General features: G+C 35.4%; 1 protein-coding gene across 15 annotated transcripts in view; it reads right to left on the minus strand.

Moving 5' to 3' along the window:
• Positions 1 to 17,997, minus strand: part of MYCBP2 (MYC binding protein 2) — a 175,104-nt gene that overhangs the window by 55,571 nt on the left and 101,536 nt on the right. For 10 of the 15 annotated variants that reach the window (XM_074535571.1, XM_074535574.1, XM_074535573.1 and 7 more), the window contains 10 exons: positions 17,800 to 17,918; positions 16,444 to 16,531; positions 13,427 to 13,479; positions 12,575 to 12,747; positions 12,192 to 12,336; positions 10,191 to 10,403; positions 7,692 to 7,747; positions 7,153 to 7,268; positions 5,039 to 5,136; positions 772 to 888 (listed from right to left, as the gene is read on the minus strand). In XM_074535571.1, coding sequence (XP_074391672.1) covers positions 772 to 888; positions 5,039 to 5,136; positions 7,153 to 7,268; positions 7,692 to 7,747; positions 10,191 to 10,403; positions 12,192 to 12,336; positions 12,575 to 12,747; positions 13,427 to 13,479; positions 16,444 to 16,531; positions 17,800 to 17,918 — 1,178 coding nt within the window. The remainder of the gene's footprint in view (positions 1 to 771; positions 889 to 5,038; positions 5,137 to 7,152; positions 7,269 to 7,691; positions 7,748 to 10,190; positions 10,404 to 12,191; positions 12,337 to 12,574; positions 12,748 to 13,426; positions 13,480 to 16,443; positions 16,532 to 17,799; positions 17,919 to 17,997) is intronic. The other 5 variants (XM_026793781.2, XM_026793784.2, XM_026793774.2 and 2 more) reach the window with 2 other exon arrangements.

A 17,997-nucleotide genomic window follows, 5' to 3' on the forward strand; every position in this document is an offset into this window, starting at 1 on the left:
TGGGAAACAAGCAACAAGAACGAACCATGCCCTCCTGTAACTGTTCTGGAGCTAGCAAGGATTAACAGACTTCAGGCAGACAAGAGCAGCAAAGAAGCAACAATCCTTACAATGCTGATACAACAAAAGCAGAGGTAAAGAGGAATATTGACAAAATCAGAATTCCAAAGCAATGGGGAAGCATATCTTTTTATAAGTCAAGGCATGAAGACAAATTTAAATCAGATCATGCAGTAAACGAGAATTGCTTTGAAACAAAAGAGAAAAGAAAGCCAAGCCTTAATAAGCTTTATAAATTCCCCACTTCCCATTTTTCCATTGCTGGTATGAATTTGTAAATCACAAAAATATTCCTCGCATATGAAGTTATATTGTAAGAAAAATACATGCATAGTAGTCTAACACACTGGTAGTGATCTTCCAGATCTCTAAGTAACAGATGTAATGAAAAGGACATCTGCATCTGAATTTTTGCGTAGAGTTGAAATATTAAGTAGTGAAAAGCTAAATCTTAAGATGTATTATTGTAAGATGAATTCCAGGAATTTTCTTTCCTTGTATCAGTATCAAATGTTTGTTACACAGGTTTGAAGTAAGTAAATTAAAGGAAATGACAGCTTGAAAAACTAAATTAGTAAATTTAGATTTTTGCAATTTATGGTCTTAGGTTGCATATGTCAGCATCTAAACATGGAAAAAAAACCCCATTATTTTGCATGAATTACCTTTACATGTCAGCCCAATTTTCAATAGAAATGTCTTATGGATTACCTCATCAATGAAAGTGATGGATCCATTGACTTTCACTATGCCTATCTGCTCACTCTGAAGGGAAGGGTGGCTACGGATACGAAGCCCTGCACTGTCCTTGGCCACAAATTTGCGAACCTAAGAGAAGCAAAGAAAGACAGTAAGGAAGAAAAAAAATTGGAACAGAGCTCTCAGAGTAAAAAGAAATAGGCTTAACAGGTTCTGAAATGCCAGTGACAAGACAGCAGTCTTAAGAGTTACAGTTTGTTGCTAGTTTCCCATGGCTGCTGTGTATAACTTCATTTTTCTGCTGTAATCAAGAAAGTTATAATGTTCCAAAACACCATAATGTAAGCATGCATTAACTTGGAAATATTTCTGTTATACCCTACAATAATCAGTACAAACTTCTGATTTTTTAACACACACATTTCATTCACTGCTGAAAATTTCACCAGATTTGCATTTTCAAATTTATTATTTCTTTCAGCCTGGGATTACCATTTCTCAGTTGTGCTACTGCAGTATTATCTTTAGTCAGCTTTTTTTACCAAAATTTGGTTTTTTTCATTTGCTAAAGAGTTAACTAGCCATTTTAAAATAAAATAATCTTTCTACTTCTATATCTTTTAAACAGCTATTTCAATAGTTTCTTCCTTTTTTTTCCACAGCAAGGTTAGAGCAGAGGCTTCTTGCTATTAGCTGGAATTACTACAGCACCACAAAATCTTCCACTTGTTATTCACTATCATGTTTTTTACCATTCAAACATTATCAGGCACCTATTCCATAGAGAACAAATGTAAGGCATCCTATTGGTTTCTTAAAACCAGAGATGCATATATTCTATCCATATGGTATAAAACCATTCTCTTGGAAGGTTATTTTCAAACTCCACAGATAAAAGTGATGAAAGTATCAATGGAAATATGGATTTTATCTATAACAACATAAAGGACAGAATGATGTGTAAGGAACAAACTTAAGGATACATAACAAAAGGTAAGAGCTAAGTGTACGAACCTTCTTTCCCTAAAGAATTTTTTTAAGAAATTATATTTATTCTGAGGATAATTTAAAAAACAAAATACAAAACCAACAAAACTCCAAAACCAGAACAATGTAAAGGATTTCATACATAAATTACTCCAAAATGTGCAAGGTTTTGCTTATTAACAGTCCTCTTACTTGTAATACTTAAGATTCTCACAACAGACAAAGCTAGGACTTTCAAGGTCCTTGTAAAAATATAAACTGAATCATTGCTGACAGCATTCTAAACACAGACAAACCAAAAAACAAAGTCTTGCAAATTAGGACTCCTTGCATCATGTTACTTCAGAAAATCGTTATGACAGTTTGCTAGGACCTGGATTAAAAACTTTAATTTAGAGGAAAAACCTACATTCCAGATTTTGAGCAGGCATAGGCCTGGAAAGAGCCTTCTTCCCTTTTGCAACAGCTAACCTAATTAGTTAATACAAAACTTCAACCTATAACTAGAAATTACTTAAGGATCAGATCCACTGACAGACAATACAATCAAAAACAGATCAGGAGTTCTTTTATGCTCATTTCTGACCATGATGAAAAATTGCATCATCTGTGTCTTCTATCTGATACAGCACCTCTTTACTGGGAATATTTCTGTATAGCACAGTGGATTCGTAGCTCCATAACACCTCCACAGGCAGCTCTTCGATGGAGCATGCACCTGGATTCCAACTGAAGAACTGACTAAGGCAGAAAGGCTTAGCAATTAGGATGTACATCATCCCTACAGCAGTTTTCAAGACCTGTATTGCTGTGCTTTTTTATCTGACAAATCTGCAAAGAGGTACACATCACACAAGAAAGGGGTGTTGTCCAGGATAAAGTGACCTTAACAAGGGGGTTGGTCTATGAAGGGGTGAGAAAAACCACCTCCAGGCCAGAGCTTTTGGGTTTGGTGGCTGTTTTTGGGTTTTGCAATCAATGCTAGCTACTTGTTGTGTCAGGATGGTAGAAACCATCAAAACATGTTAGTGACCGATCATTCCGGTATCAGTCTTGCACCTTCAAATTGAGCTAAATTAGGACCCTTTCCTTCTAGTTGGTTCCAACTACCCTGAATTACACTACATAGCCTGAAAAACAATGTTTTCCTCAATAGGATATTGAGGAAATCAAGTTTCCTGCAAGTTAGTTAATTTAAGCTTTGCAGACTAACAGGAGGCAGCAATTTTTATGGGCCACATACCCCAGGCTGAATACAGATCACTATCACAGTCTCCTTCAGATTTTTCATCTGACTTCAAATAACAGAGAATGAAGAATACACATATCAAATCGTAACACAGTACCCATTTTCACCTTGCAATTTACATGAGGTTTGGCTACAAATCTGGAATGTTCCAGTGGCTCAATGAAAATATTTTGGTGTTTCTAGCTGAGAACAAATCACCACTAAGAATGCACTGTTAGTATCCTTTGGTTACAACTATCTGAAATTTCAGGCTGACAAAGATGATGAAACACCATTTAGAGCTCAACTATGCCCTTTTTGTCAACAAAACATGATTTGGTACACTGAGCTGTCTCTGACTGATACATGTCTAATCTGCATTCTTGGCTTCAGAAACACAGAGCACAGTACAATTACTACCTTGCTGTATTACTTACAATATTGCTGTTGATACACAAAGAATTATACTGATTTGTTATGATTTATTATGACACAGAAGAAAGCAGACTGATTAAATGATTTACCATGAAAGGTCTGGTTTAACTGTTTAGCTGACTCTACAGACACTATGTACAGAACAAAGATGGCTCCTTTTTCTAAGAGACAAACTTGGAACAACAAAGATGGCTCCTTTTTCTAAGAGACAAACTTGGAACAAGAAATGAGACATGCACACAGAACAACACAAGGAGAGGATTAAACACTATATAACATCTCAGAACTCCAGAGGACTGACTTCTGTCAAGTACTTTGACTGTTCCTTGACAAAACAGAGTTATCATGTATGAACAAATCACACCAATTTCCACTGTAATAACTGAAAAGAAAAGCAGAACTTCTGCTCAGCAATTCCTCTCATATCAAACCAGATTCTCTCAACTTGGGGACAGCAAAACAACACATATGTTGATCACTTTGGGTGCAAGTATAATGAAGTTGCTTGAGATATAAATCTCTCTTAGTAGAGATTCCCAATTAGTAGGAATTGGGAGATGTAATTAAGATAATGAACTAACCAGGCAATCTTCCTTCCAAGAGAAGGGAGAAAGTCTAAAATAAGCTTTTTGGGGAAAAAACAAAAAAAAGAGAGCCAGTGAGGGGTAAATGCTGCATTGAAACTAGAAGTACATTTATTATTTTTAATTTGAGGCATGGCTCCAGAGAAAAAAAATCTTGTTAGTAGTAGAAGCAGATGCTGGATGCATTTTAGAGACTAGGGAACCATACAACAAAGTTACTGTTTCTGGATTAACCTGAAGTCTAGGAAAAAAAAATTAGGATGCACTGCACAGGTAAGAAGTTGTCAGAAACCTGATCCCTTTTGTAACCATATATTTCTTAACCACCTTCCCACTTTCAGTAGGACAGGAAAGACAACCTTGTGGTATTTCAGAATTCTGCAACATTAATACAGGTTTATTAAAAAAAAAAAAACCAGCATCTCATTTGTGCAAGGTATCTCCCTCATCTAGGCATTTTCCTTCTACCAATGCTGCCCAGTTCATCTTACTTGCTTTACTGTTCCTACTTTAGTCCTTCAGGGTGGAATGATAGGGTGAAACAGGGATATCAAAAGCTACAGAAAGGGTACCTCTAAAAAACAATCAATCATGCCATTCTCTAAGGAAGAAAAATATACCAAAGAAACTGGCTATGGATTATATACTGATTGAAGATGCTCATGACAGAACAAACAAAATCTTTGTAAAATTTCATGCACAATTAATTTTGCAGTACAATATAAAAGAAATAGAACTAATAACAGTGCAAAATTTTGTCTGTGGCTTTAATAATAGTTGTGATATGTTTGTGTGACAAGCCAAGGCAAAGGCAGTCTCTGCAGAGCTTCTATCAGTTTTATGAATTCATGTACAAAAAGAAAACAGAATGGATTTATTTCATTTATCCAGTGTATTAATTTCATTCCATTCAGCACGTTAAAGTGATCTGTAAATATCCTTAAGTCTGCAGCACTATTATATGATAAAGTATACATTAAACAACAAAAAAGTCCCACCCAAACATAACTATCTGTTTTGGGGTTTCTTTTTTAGTTCTCCAAACCTTGTTTGGCTGAGGCTCTGCTTTTGGTTTAATAAGCTGGGTTCCAGGAGGTATCATTCCTTTTGGAGGATCTTTTACTTTCACTTCTAGTCCAGCATCTATAAGCAAACAAAGACTACATTTAAAAAAATATAAGGAGATATATCACTTAAATAGTAACTACAGTTTATCTGTGCTACAATTTAGAGTGTACAAAATAAACACTTATCTGTCTGCCAAAATCAACACCTGCCGTTGGCTTTATGGTGCAAGGTATTAATTTTTGAACATTTCTATTTTCGTATGTGGAAATTTACAGAGATGTGGTTTCATGCTGCTTTTAAATATCTGTCACAGTGTAGGTACAAAGCACTACCACCTAATATTGTATCTTAATAGTGTCTGTAGGGTTATGTTTCAAGGTATGATCAACACAGAGTCTAATGTTTGAGAGGTGCAGGTGAAAGCTTCTGGAGAGGCAGTACCTTACACAACGCTGTACTGCTACAGAAGCTAATTGCTACATGTGAGACAGATATAAGAGCCTGAAAAGCCACATTATACAACCAGACAAGGCCCATAGTGAAAAAATTGGCATATTTAATTACCAATGCTGTTAAAATTACGAAGGCACTGGAAAGTGACATTCTTGTTTGTGAAGAAAAATACATGTAGTAAATACATGTGAAGAAAGACACAAAAATTTATCTAATAGATGAACACAACCCTGAGTAACAACCTTCAAAGAAATTGCCTCAGCAATCACTGTTAAAAGCGAAGAAGAACATCTTGAAAAGAATAATCCTGATATAGCAATGGAACTGCTGGTTTCACTAACATCCTTTTAAACAAGCACAACAGTAACAGAAGCAATCTACAAGCATCAAGAACATGAAAGGTTTGAAACAAAGAGAAACTGTTACCAGTACTTAAGCAGTCAAAAATGGACAGAATTATGGGCCAAGCATATGTACAGCAAACCTTCAGGGGGCACAGTCTAATGACTGAGTCAGAAAGTTCCACTGCACAAAAACAGCACAGCTAAGAGTACACTCCTATCTGTTTAACAACAAAAGTTAAGAGTTATATTAATCATTTCTAGAAGTCTACACAATGCTTGAAGATGGTAGAAGTTGTGTGAAAGTATAAGAGCAGTTGACTGAAACTACAGTGTAAAGTTTGCTCCAGAGATGACACGCTGGAAAAAATACAACTGAGTGCATCACAGGCTCCCATGAAGGCAAATGTTGCTCTGTTTGAGGAATAGAGGATAATTAATAATAATACTTTATACATCTTATTTTCTGTAGTTAAAACATAAAACCAAATCTCATTCATTTCTATGTGAATTATGTGTACTTGCATTTATGAGTATCACTATGTGTTTACCAATGGTGCTGGTCAGTACTGGGAAAGAGAAACTGCTGATGCTTGTGAACTCACCCAAACCCTCTTATCACATGTGGATCCAGCTACAACACTTTGAGTGTTTCTACTTCCATCTTCACCATATCACCAGTAAGGCTGACATGAGAGCATTCATGACAAAGTATTTTGGAAGGGCACTCTTTCCAGCACATGCCATAGTATTTATATCATAGTGCAGTCCCCAAGACTGGCAAGATAACGAAACGATTTCCAGCAAGGAATGAACCAAAATAATTTAAAAATTAGTATAAATAATTAAGAGTTTATGCAGAGTCGCAGTTAAGACCACATCTCCTCAATTTTCCAGAACAAATGACAGTAAGTATTTCAGCATTGTCAGGAGCAATTTCACCTTCCTTAGGTTCTTCAGTGTTGGGCTGAGTTTTTTTTTCCCTTTACTTCTCTGTCACTCTCAGCTGAAACAAGACATTCTTCTTTCAAGACTGAGAGTTGAGAATAAGAGAGTCTGTTAATCTGGCAATCTAACCACATTATACATACATGATTTGCAACATGCATTCCTATTTCAGCGTGGTTTCTTCTTCTGACAAAGAGTGATTGAACTAGAAGGCTTCTGAATTAAAACTTGGCCACTAAGTTTTGCTATGAAATGTAATGTTAAATCTTATGAGCATTAAAACAAATGTGTTAGTACACAAAGTGGAAATAACATAAATTTATGCTTAAATATAGTAAAAATTAAGTACCTATTTCAATGCCATCAATAGTAACATGAATGGTATAGAGACCAACAGCTCCAGGAGTCCAGTTTGCACAGTATGTACCATCATTATTGACTCTGATCAACATGTTTTCACTGGGTCTAGGCATAAACAAAACAATTAAAATCAATCAATCAATTATATATAACGATTAGTATAATGTTTATTTTGGAAACTACTCTTTTCTAGCAGATCATCTAAATACAATTTTTCCCTTTCCAATGTATTAACCTCCTATTATTTACTATGAAAATGTAATCCTCTATACTACATTTATTTATAGCAAATGATAATAACATATTCAAAGTGTAGCTAATATAAATAAGGAAACAACATTAGAACAATTAAGAAAAAAAAGATTTTGAATAAAATTGCTACATGTAAGAAAACATAATACTTGACTTCTGTGTTTCTACCTTCAGACATGATTACCTGTAAGTCACATTTGGGAGTCTGGATGTAAACAGAAGTGTCAGGATACGTTAATTTAAGCCCCCATCCAAAAGAAATTTTTTAATGTTTACCTCTTTGGTGTTGGTGAAGCGAAACGCAGCTCTTCAAAGGAATAATTTTCATATGCCTATACACAGATTAAATTCAAAACCAAAACGAACAGTTACACCACTATCTTGAATAAAAGAAAGCAGAGCATTTTCTTAAAGAACACATCAATCTAGCTTTACACACCCCAGAAGCGTTAATCAGGGAATCAGAAACAAATTTCAAAACACAGAAATATATGTGCACACAGGAAGAGGTATCTTCACTGTCTCATTAAACAGCCATTATTTAGATAAGAAAGATTGCTACTGCTAACAAAAACCTTGTTAAATCTTTGAATCTCTTCAAATCTGACTTCTATAAAACCCCTTTGAATCCAGGCAGTGCACTGAAGTCTATGTGAATATAAGAAAGCAAATAAATTGCATGTAAAACCTGCAAACCAGCCCCAGGCACTTTATCAATGATATTTCATATCCTTTTTCTTTCAACTCCAAGTGAAGACAGAATTCCCTGAACCTTGAGGTGATACTTCCATTGATTTCCACTACAAAAAAGACCTAGTTCACTTCCATAGCATCTTGTAAAATCACTGCTCTGAAAAGCCCCCTAAGAAAACAGAGCTAGTCCTAGGAGTGTACAAAGTCCCTCAGCAAGAATCTCTCTGGGCTGCAATAGTTGCTGAGTTACCAGATTCCCATGTTAAATCAGAAATACATAAATAATTTAAATAAATAAATAAAGGTAGGATAAGTACCTTTGAACATATATGTATACATGCCATTCTGGGTCCCTGCATAAGGATATAGTGTTGGGTATCGGTCCCCCAAGCATGTCATAATTGATTATATTTTTTTTACTAAGTGAGATTTTATAATCATATTTAGATGTTTGTATCAAGTACTGATCGAAGGTGTAGGCTGATGTAAAATGAAAATATCAGGAGACATCAGCATTTTACACTGAAATTAGTGTACTTAATAATGCAAGCAGGGAAATAGAAGAAAGTATTTACAATGCCTTGAATTCTTAAAAGTTTTGGATGGAAAGGACTTAGCTTGAAAGGAACCTTGGGAAGATTCTCTGGAAAAGCACTAAACACAGAAATCAAGCATGTTTCAAAAAGAGAGACACTTTTAAAATTTAACCTTGGTGTCTTTTTACTTTTATCTTTATGAAGGTTTATACAGTTATTACCTTCTGAGAGGATTTTAAATAAAACCATCCATTTTTATTTTCCCTTAGCCTTATTTCAGCTAAAGAATGACTGCACATTAACTAGCTGATATTAAGCATTCCTCACTCCATCAAATCTACAGAAGAGTTTTTGAACACCCTACACTTGCACCACAGTAATTTACCCCAAGGCATCTCATACATTACAAGATATACAACTCCAAGAGTTTTGTGAGCAGATTTGACACCTATCACTGGAAAAGAAGCAGCAGACACCTGTGGACAGTGGCTATCAGAAATATCATCTAAGCCTTAACTTGGGATACATAAATTATTTCTGCCTCCATTCAAGTCACTTTTAAAAGAAGGACCAAACCAAGAAGTGATGTTTGCACTAGCCCAAATAAAAATGCCAAAATCACACCTTGATATGCATATGATCTAGCAAGTTCTTAAACCATTTGCTGTACACTGCATTGATTTAACAGTTCTTTCACTGATCTATTAAGACACTATTCAGTACCCAGCTGCATTATTTACACACAGGTACTGCAGCACTATCCTTTGCCTCTAAAAGGTGCTAGTTTGCTGGTTCTGCCCCAAAAACAAATCCATTCTGATTATGCTAAGTATTATCCTCCTCTACCCTCCTGGCTAATCCAGTCTCATTAAGCTGTGCAACTGTTAGCTGTACACAACATATCACATCTCTTAACTGCGTGAGTATGCTACACATATGTAAATTTACTGCATGTGCTACAATATACTCAATCAGATCAACACTGGCTGCTCAGTTTTCACTTCTTTAAAAACTGTCCCTGGCTAACTGTCTGAGCTGATCCATTTAACAGTGGCTCATTTTATCAGATACTGCTTAATACATATGCATTGATATAGAAATCATTTGCATGCCTTTTTTTACTACACTGAGCTCTTATTTTTTCCCGTTTTTCTATTTTACCTGCTTTAGTTTAAAGTAAGCATTCACTGCAACACTCCAACTCCATATACATAAAAATACTGGTTTAACTTTCCCTTCACCATTTTCATGTCTGTTTTTATTTCTCCTGCATGACTCCGATTAATTTGTTAATCTGTTTTATCAAAATCAAAGACAACTTTCCTTTTTATGCTAATCCAATCTAACTGCTTTACAGTTTAACTAATTGGCCCTTTTGATGTATTTAGTTTATTGCTGAACTAATATTAATCAAAGTAATTTCCACTGAATATATTTTCAGATTGGGACTAAAAGCAACCATACATTTTTCCTTCTCTACTGAATACCTTTACACACTTTGAATGCTGAATTTTATAGTTACATTGCCAAAATTGCAGTAACTTACCTTCATCATTGTAATAGCAATATACCGAGCTTCTTTTACTATCATTGGCTCATAGGAGGAATCCAGCTTTGGTGAAGGAAGCCCTCCAAAGGTCATATCACTGCTAGGGGAAACAGCTGTTGCAGGACTGCCTGGTATCCGCTGCACTTTCTTAACCTGTTCTTGTTGCAAAGATGTTTTTTTCTGAGAAACAGGAATAGCTTTGACTTCCACCTGTAAGAAGATGTGGAAGAGGGAATATGATTTAGCGAGAAAACACACAGACATTCTTTCAAATCTGATGCAGTGCAGTGACAAAGCACTTAGAGCCCTCCCTGTAAATCCAGCTGTGTCAAAACCCAATGTATATCTACACTTAACCTGCAAAGCCAAGCACAGCATCTTGGGAGGATGCCAACTGACTCCACCATCAGCACAGGCTGGTGTCACTTCTGCCAATTCCAGAGCATTCCCTGGCTGGCAGAACACAGTCTGCTATGCCTAGGGAAGTCCTCCCAGAACAAAAGAGTACAACAAAGGAGAAAGAGAGACTTCCAAGAGAGTGCACAGATTTCAGAGCAGATCATCATGGCCACTAGATGTGGATCAGCAATGGCCAGACTGGATCCTGGCTGGCTCTGCCACCTCCCAGCCAGCACTGCACATTTGTATTGTGCTCTTCAATGCATGTTTTTTAAGTGACTTATTCCCCCAGAGTGAGCACAGATCTCCATTAGTGCAGGTAACAGCTAGCAGTACACAATTTTCTGAGAAAGACAGACAGACTACCTGGAAAATAAGTTTATATATTACTCATCCAAAATTTGCAATATCAAATACTGCAGTTTTCACACACAGTTTTATCAAAATTTGATTTATTTTACCAGAAGTTACATCACTGCATTGCATACTGAATGAGTCCAGAAGAATAATTAAATTGAATTAAGGTTTTTGTTACTTTAATACATTTGTGAACAGTAATTAAATAATAAAACCAGTAATAATTTTGATCATATTTTGACATATCTTTTTCCTGACTGATAGGATAAAATCACTACTGAGAGTCTTCCACTTGTTCTGTCACTAATTTAAGTCAATAATCACACAAGTTTCACTCAAGCAGTGTTTGTGACTAAGCTGATTCTTGTGTTACTGTTGCAGAACTGCTGGTCATTATTATATTATATATTATATTATTATACAGCTCACTGTAAAAAAACTCAAAGGAATCATGCCTTTGTAAAAAGTATTTCATCTACACTTCAGCTTGAACAAAACCAACTACTGTACAGTAGCAGTGGGCTTTAAAACACAGAAGTAACCTAACTTATTTGAACTACATGAAAACCATTTTGTGTTTTCATTTTGTTTGCATTGCTTTCCTACTTCAAATCAAGCAGCCCACTTTTATACATTCCACATAGATTTTACCCCAGAATGCACAAAATTCTTCTAACTCTACCTGAGGTTGTCAAGAACACCTTTCCAGTACTGAAAAACAGTGGTTAACTGAAGAGGCTGAAGGCAAACACAGGAACACCAGTCCCTGCCAGTTTTCCTTATTAACTGCAAGGACTACAGGAACATCCAAGTATTAGAAACAGAAAAGGCAAGAGTCCTATTCTAGTCTAAAATAAAGTAACTATAAAGTGGTCCATCAATGGGCTTCTGATTCCTTTTTTCCATCACAAAGTCTATGGTTTGTAACACTCTTTCTTAGCTTACAAATTTAAAAATGGATTCTTGTCACTTTAATACATCACCACCATTCAACCTCACTTATGACTGATAATTTATGCAACTACAAATGTGTAACTCATTACAGGCAAGTTATGAATTTCATGAAATGGTGGTGGCATAATACAGAATTCGGCAGGTCTGTGGATTTAGAGGTAAGAAAGTCTGATTACAATGAATTTATGAATGCCACTTTCTGCCCTATAAAGAGTATTCTGTGGAATACCCACAACAAAAACTAAAGACAACAAGTTTAAGCAGAACAGCCAAGATGACAATAATTACCTTCATATTAGGAACATGAACAACTTCCCCATACTGGTCTTTTGTTTGTATTGTAATAACAGTTGGCCAGCCACACCGGATGTCATCCTTATTCAAAATCAATGATGTTTTTTGAGGATCAGCATATGAATCTGGCTGCAGCCACCTAGAGCAAAGAAAACCATCCAACATTAAAATCTCTTACATCCTCCAAAAGACCAATTCTTACTCTGCAAAATGTGACACAGAGCTAAGAAAAGACACAGAACATCTGAATGCCTACATGCTTTTAACTAATGTACTAATGGAATCAACATAGCCAAACAGTTTTATTCAACTAATACTTAAAATAACTATGACAGTTCTATAGCCAGTTAGAAGGACAAGCAACAGTGCAGTTTTACCTTGCAAGTCGTCCACCACTTGATCCTGGTACACAAGCAATGAAATCTTCAAGAAATGACTGCTCATTGCTCTGTACCTGCAGGGGAAGGCTTCCTTCAAGAGCTTCCAAAATGGTTGGGGAGTGAGATAGTGCCAAGCCTTTCCCAAGAATGCCTGAGTGAGCTTTGCACACCTTTTTGGTTTTTTTTGGCAGAGGTTGAGGGTAAAAAGAGAGACATAGAACAACTTTTCAGTAACATGTTCACATTTTCCCATAATGTGACACAATTGGTAAAGATATTTTGAGCATTTAAAACTATTCAAGAAGAATAAACTCTACCCTCATAAAAGCTTTAAAAAAAGCCATCTTAGTCTATTGAACAATAATTTATTCCAAAAGAGGTTGAATGACCTTGAGTTGAGGGAGATTCACCATTAACTCCCATTGTATTCAACAAAAGACCATCAGCAAATCAGAACAAACTGCAATTGTATTATTTGAGACTTGATTAACATCACTGCTCAGCTGAAAAAGTTATTTTATTTCTGTCATTACAAAGACATGTAAAAGATTGGTTTTGGTAACATTTAAAAGTTGCCAAATACCGCAACTTCAGCCAAACAGATATTTTGAAATACTTGGTCATCTAATGTTCAATGTGACATTGCATGTATTTTTTCCCGAGCAGATTCATTATAAAAATGACTTCATTTAAATACTAAAATTCTGTATGACTTTCTTAAACTATCAAATAATAAGCTGGATTCCATTCTACTATAAAAGCCTTACAAACGATTTTTTTCTGTAGCAGTCAGTTTCAATGCAATTATGGGCTTAAGTGCATTGCAACGGATAAAACGCAGCAGCATACCTGTAAGGCAGCCTCTTCAAGTATCTCAAGATCTTCTTCAAACTCACTACCTGCTGGAAAAATAAACCAGTTATATTATCTACATACTGCAGAAGATGAGATTCAATTCTGTTTTGTGAAGCTTTTTATACTACAGATTTCAAGTCTGCATAATGATGTATCATACTGTTCAATCAGCAGCTGAAATATTGATATTTATAAATAACATAGTAAACATGCAGTATAGTGTAGTTCAGTGCACACACAAACGAACAACGTAAGTTACAGAGAACAAAAATTGGTGCTTCTCTTTTAATCTCCAAGGCACTATGTATGGCAAGTCTTTGGATGTCACTAGATGCTTTCAGAAAGATTGAGAGGTCAAGATGGTTTATGGGAAGCAGCATCTCTAAGTATGCACTAGCTGCTCCCTTTTAAGAGCTTACCTTTGTAAAATTATTTGAAAACCTGACAAAGCCTGCACAATTTCATAAATTATGATCTTCCTAAAACACAAAACTCAAATACATACTATTACACAGTATTTCTTTCTCACAAATCCAACTCCAAAGCCTGATTCCAGGATGACCAGAATTGCCAAACAGTCTTAACAGAGGGGTGAAACAGATAAGGTAACCATATTTCTACTCTCTTTTAAAAACATGCCAGGCAATTCTACTAGTCAGAAGAGAGAGAAATAAGAAAACCAAGCTCCAAGGCAATTTTAAAAATTCAAAGATATAAAGACATCTAAAAACTGTCCTCAGAAATAAACTCCTGCCAGATTTGATACAACTAAGAATGTATTAATACAAAATAAATAAACCAATTTCACACTGCTGTTGAAGTCAGATCTTGGTCACAGACCAGATCTCTCCCTTGGGAAGAAGCATCTTAAATTCATGTCTTGAAGTGGCTGGCAAGAAGGAAGACCAACCATGTGAACATGGAAACTTGAACAGTATTTGGGCGTAACACTCAAAGATACTTTTCCTAATATATGAAGAAATCACTTTCTGGTCCATCTTCCTTCAGAGCAAAATAGGCTTAACCTTGTCAGGTCCTTCAAAACACTTTTATTCCTAATATTTCTAGAGGAATACTCACACAAATATTTGACTTTGCACACTGATTATACCCACTATGACAATTACTAAAAAGTACAACTGTAGAAATTATAACAAAGTTTGAAAAGTCTACTAAAAAGGGCCTTCCTGTGTGTGTGCATTACAAGGAAGTCTTTTATATGATTATTGATTGTATTGTTCTATGTAGGTTTTCCTTAAGGAAAACTCTTCCACAAGTAAGATAAAAGGGCTCTGCAGATTAGGAATGACAGTATTAAAGAAGCATTTCACTTGTGGCAAAAAGGTAGAAGACACATAACCTAGGATGCAGAAAAAGGAAAAAAAGGCCTGATACTAAGGCATATAAATGTTGCTCTAGAAAACCACAACCTCACCACTTTTTCTGCCACAGTGTTTTTCTGAGACACCAGGCAAAACACTCAAAGCAAAATTACACACAATTGAAAACCATTTGAAAAGGCTGCACAGTAGTTTCCATTTGCAAATACTACCACTGTTGGCTACAATTCCTCAGTTTTGTTTACTCAGAGGGTCTAGTGGTCTTGGAGAGAAACAAAGCACTTATACAGCACAAGCACAGTAATCCTACCAGCAACATTAAGAGACTTGGTTGAAGTTGTTGAGTTGATGTTAGATAAACAGTCAGACAAATCAACTGCCATTAGATCAGTCATCAAGAAACTCTATAGCAGGAATGCACCTACCCCTCCTCTCTTACAGATCATAAACAACCACATTTGTATGCAGCTGTGACTGCACAGGTAACTTCACTGCATATTTCGTTTCAAATCTCTATGGCATAGCATAAAGTCAATCTATGTCTCATCCTTCTCATTTCAGGCATTTTAACAGAACAAACATAAAAAGTTCCCAAAAGAGAAATACAAAGTATAGTAAAATATTGGAAAATAAGTTACAAGGATTTCAATCTTTTTGCTGTTGCTGCACAGAAGAATAGCACAACTAAGAAAAGTCAACAAAACTAAGGAGCTTGAGGGATAAGAGAGGAAGGCACTTATTTAACCTTAATAATTGCCTGTACTTTGGAGAGTGAAATACAGATCTACCGGTGCAATTGAGGTGCCTCCTTACAACATAAAAAATTTTGTAAACAATCCAAATACACAAGCAAAATATTCGATTAAAAATACAAAGGTTTCGTGATGAAAACTCCACACTGATCAGTGCTCTCCTACTCATTAATCCATGCTTCCAGTGTAACAGTATCTGAGCTATGATTTGAGCCTCTAAATTAAAATGATCAGAGATATCCTATTATAAATTATGAGCCTGTTTTTCCTATATGCTGGTGCTATTTAAGAGAAATTATATTACTCATAATACAGCTGCATCATTAGAAGTTCTAATTTCATTTCCATATCCATTAATTTCCACAAACTCATTTTTCCTTGGATTTTAAATTGCAGTTGGGTTACTATAAACTTCTATTTGCAGCATCTGCTGTAAACGTATGTGATTTCTTTTCTAACTGTAAAAAAACCAAAAAGCTACAGTAGAAATATTTTTAGCTATAAGGTCTACTGACAAAATGGTCACTTTCAACTTTAAAACAGTAATTTGAAGTTTTGCAATTCAATGCTGCAGGTATTTTTTCATACAGAAAGGTGCAAAGTGTGGGGAGGAAAAAAACAGTGAAAGAGAAATATAAAGATGATACCTGCACATTTAGGAAGTACCACGAGGAAACTTTGGGACACAGTTCACAGTCATACACTACCTGTGGACGGGGTGAGTTCATTCAAATTTAAATGACCAGGTCTTTCTCCTCCCCATATACACACAAAGGGAAAAAGGTTAGCAGAAAATACTGCCAGCTTTATTACTTGAAGACACAATTTTGTATTACTATCTCTAACTAAAAGCAACAATAATATTTGAATGTACTATTAATTCAGAAAACAAAGATGAAAAAATGAACTATGTTCTTACCAATAGGAAGTGCTAAATCTTTCTTCATCAAAGCTGCTGCACACGATCCTCCCAAATTCGCCAGTTCTTTCTCCAGCTGAATAATACCCTTTAAATTAAAAAAAAATTAAAACAAAATTAATGTCTGAGAAAATAGGACAATAAATACATTTTTATGACAATGTTTTATATTAAGAAATACTGTATGTCCCACTTTGAAGCCTCTCAGCAATGTATTTCTTGTCATACAGCTACTGCCGTGTTTTGCTGTGACACAGGACAGTGTACCAAAATTTTTAGAATAAAAAGGTATGTCTGAAAGCAATTACTTATAACTACTCTTTAGATCACAGACTTAAGGTATTGGCTAGCATGTTTTAGCACTGAGCATTAAAAATATGCCAGCAGCTTTGTTTGTAAATGCTTTAAAGAAAAAGAATAACATATGAGTCAATACATGGGTATTTTTGAATAGAAATAACTTTTGCTTAAGCAAACACAGACTAACTAGATCATCTGTAGGAATTATAAATCTGATTCTGCTGAACGCCAGTACTACCACAGATGATAATCTTATGTTATGTGTTCTTATCTGATACGTAAATAAATTCCTAAGAACCTGACATTCTGAAAATCTGAAGACATTATTTAGTTTGAGCAAAATCCAGAATAAGATGAGGTAAATTTTCTGTGAGGGTTGTAGTGTAAGCAAGATGCAGACCTTGCAAAATCCACATGAAGGAACAGGGCCAAAGACTCCCAGGAAAAGGGAAGACTTATTTTTCTGGATGAAGTATAAAACATTAAGTGTTTTCAGTAGTCTCTTAAGCCAAAAGAAAGAACTGGGTCAAAGATGTGATGAAATCTGATCTTCCCTTTGCAATAAACAGTGGTGGAGATTACTCATGTCCTTAAAGGTAAAATGAGGAGACCACTGGGTAAAACCTGTGGAAGCCTAAATGCACACAGCATTTCCAAGGAGTCAGAGTTCTGCTGTGAGCACTGGAAAATAATGCAAGTATGTCATTCAACAGGCAGTGACAGTAAAAAGCCCCACATCTTGGATCTCTGATGCAAGAGTAGGCCGGAATTTCAGGAAATCTTATATCCCACTGACATACAAGATAAAACCACACTATGTTTTTGCAGAGTGCCACAAACCACACAAAAAGCCATTTCAATAGCATCCTGATTAAAGAATTCCAAATTAATAATGCCCTTCGCAAAAAAATGTTATTACTTTTATATAAATAATCTAAAAATATTTTGCTAATGTGACTTAGCCGTAAGTGGAAATACAAATTTTTTTACCTTCAAAAAATTTATTAGGTGATTTATTAGGTGAAGCAATTATAACTACCTCACTTTTTCCCTTACCTCATCACTTCCTGGACTAAATTCATATCCAATTGCATAACATTTGAAGCCATAAAAACAAGCTTTTTCATCTTTCACATAGTCTGACGCAGTCTCCAGAGAAAAAAGTGCTTCATTCCCTTAGAGAAGTAAAAGGATAAATTAATAATATATTCCTCCTCTTTTTGTGTGTTTCTTTTACATAAGTATATATGAAAC

The sequence above is a fragment of the Zonotrichia albicollis genome, chromosome 2, assembly GCF_047830755.1.
Source record: "Zonotrichia albicollis isolate bZonAlb1 chromosome 2, bZonAlb1.hap1, whole genome shotgun sequence".
NCBI lineage: Eukaryota > Metazoa > Chordata > Aves > Passeriformes > Passerellidae > Zonotrichia > Zonotrichia albicollis.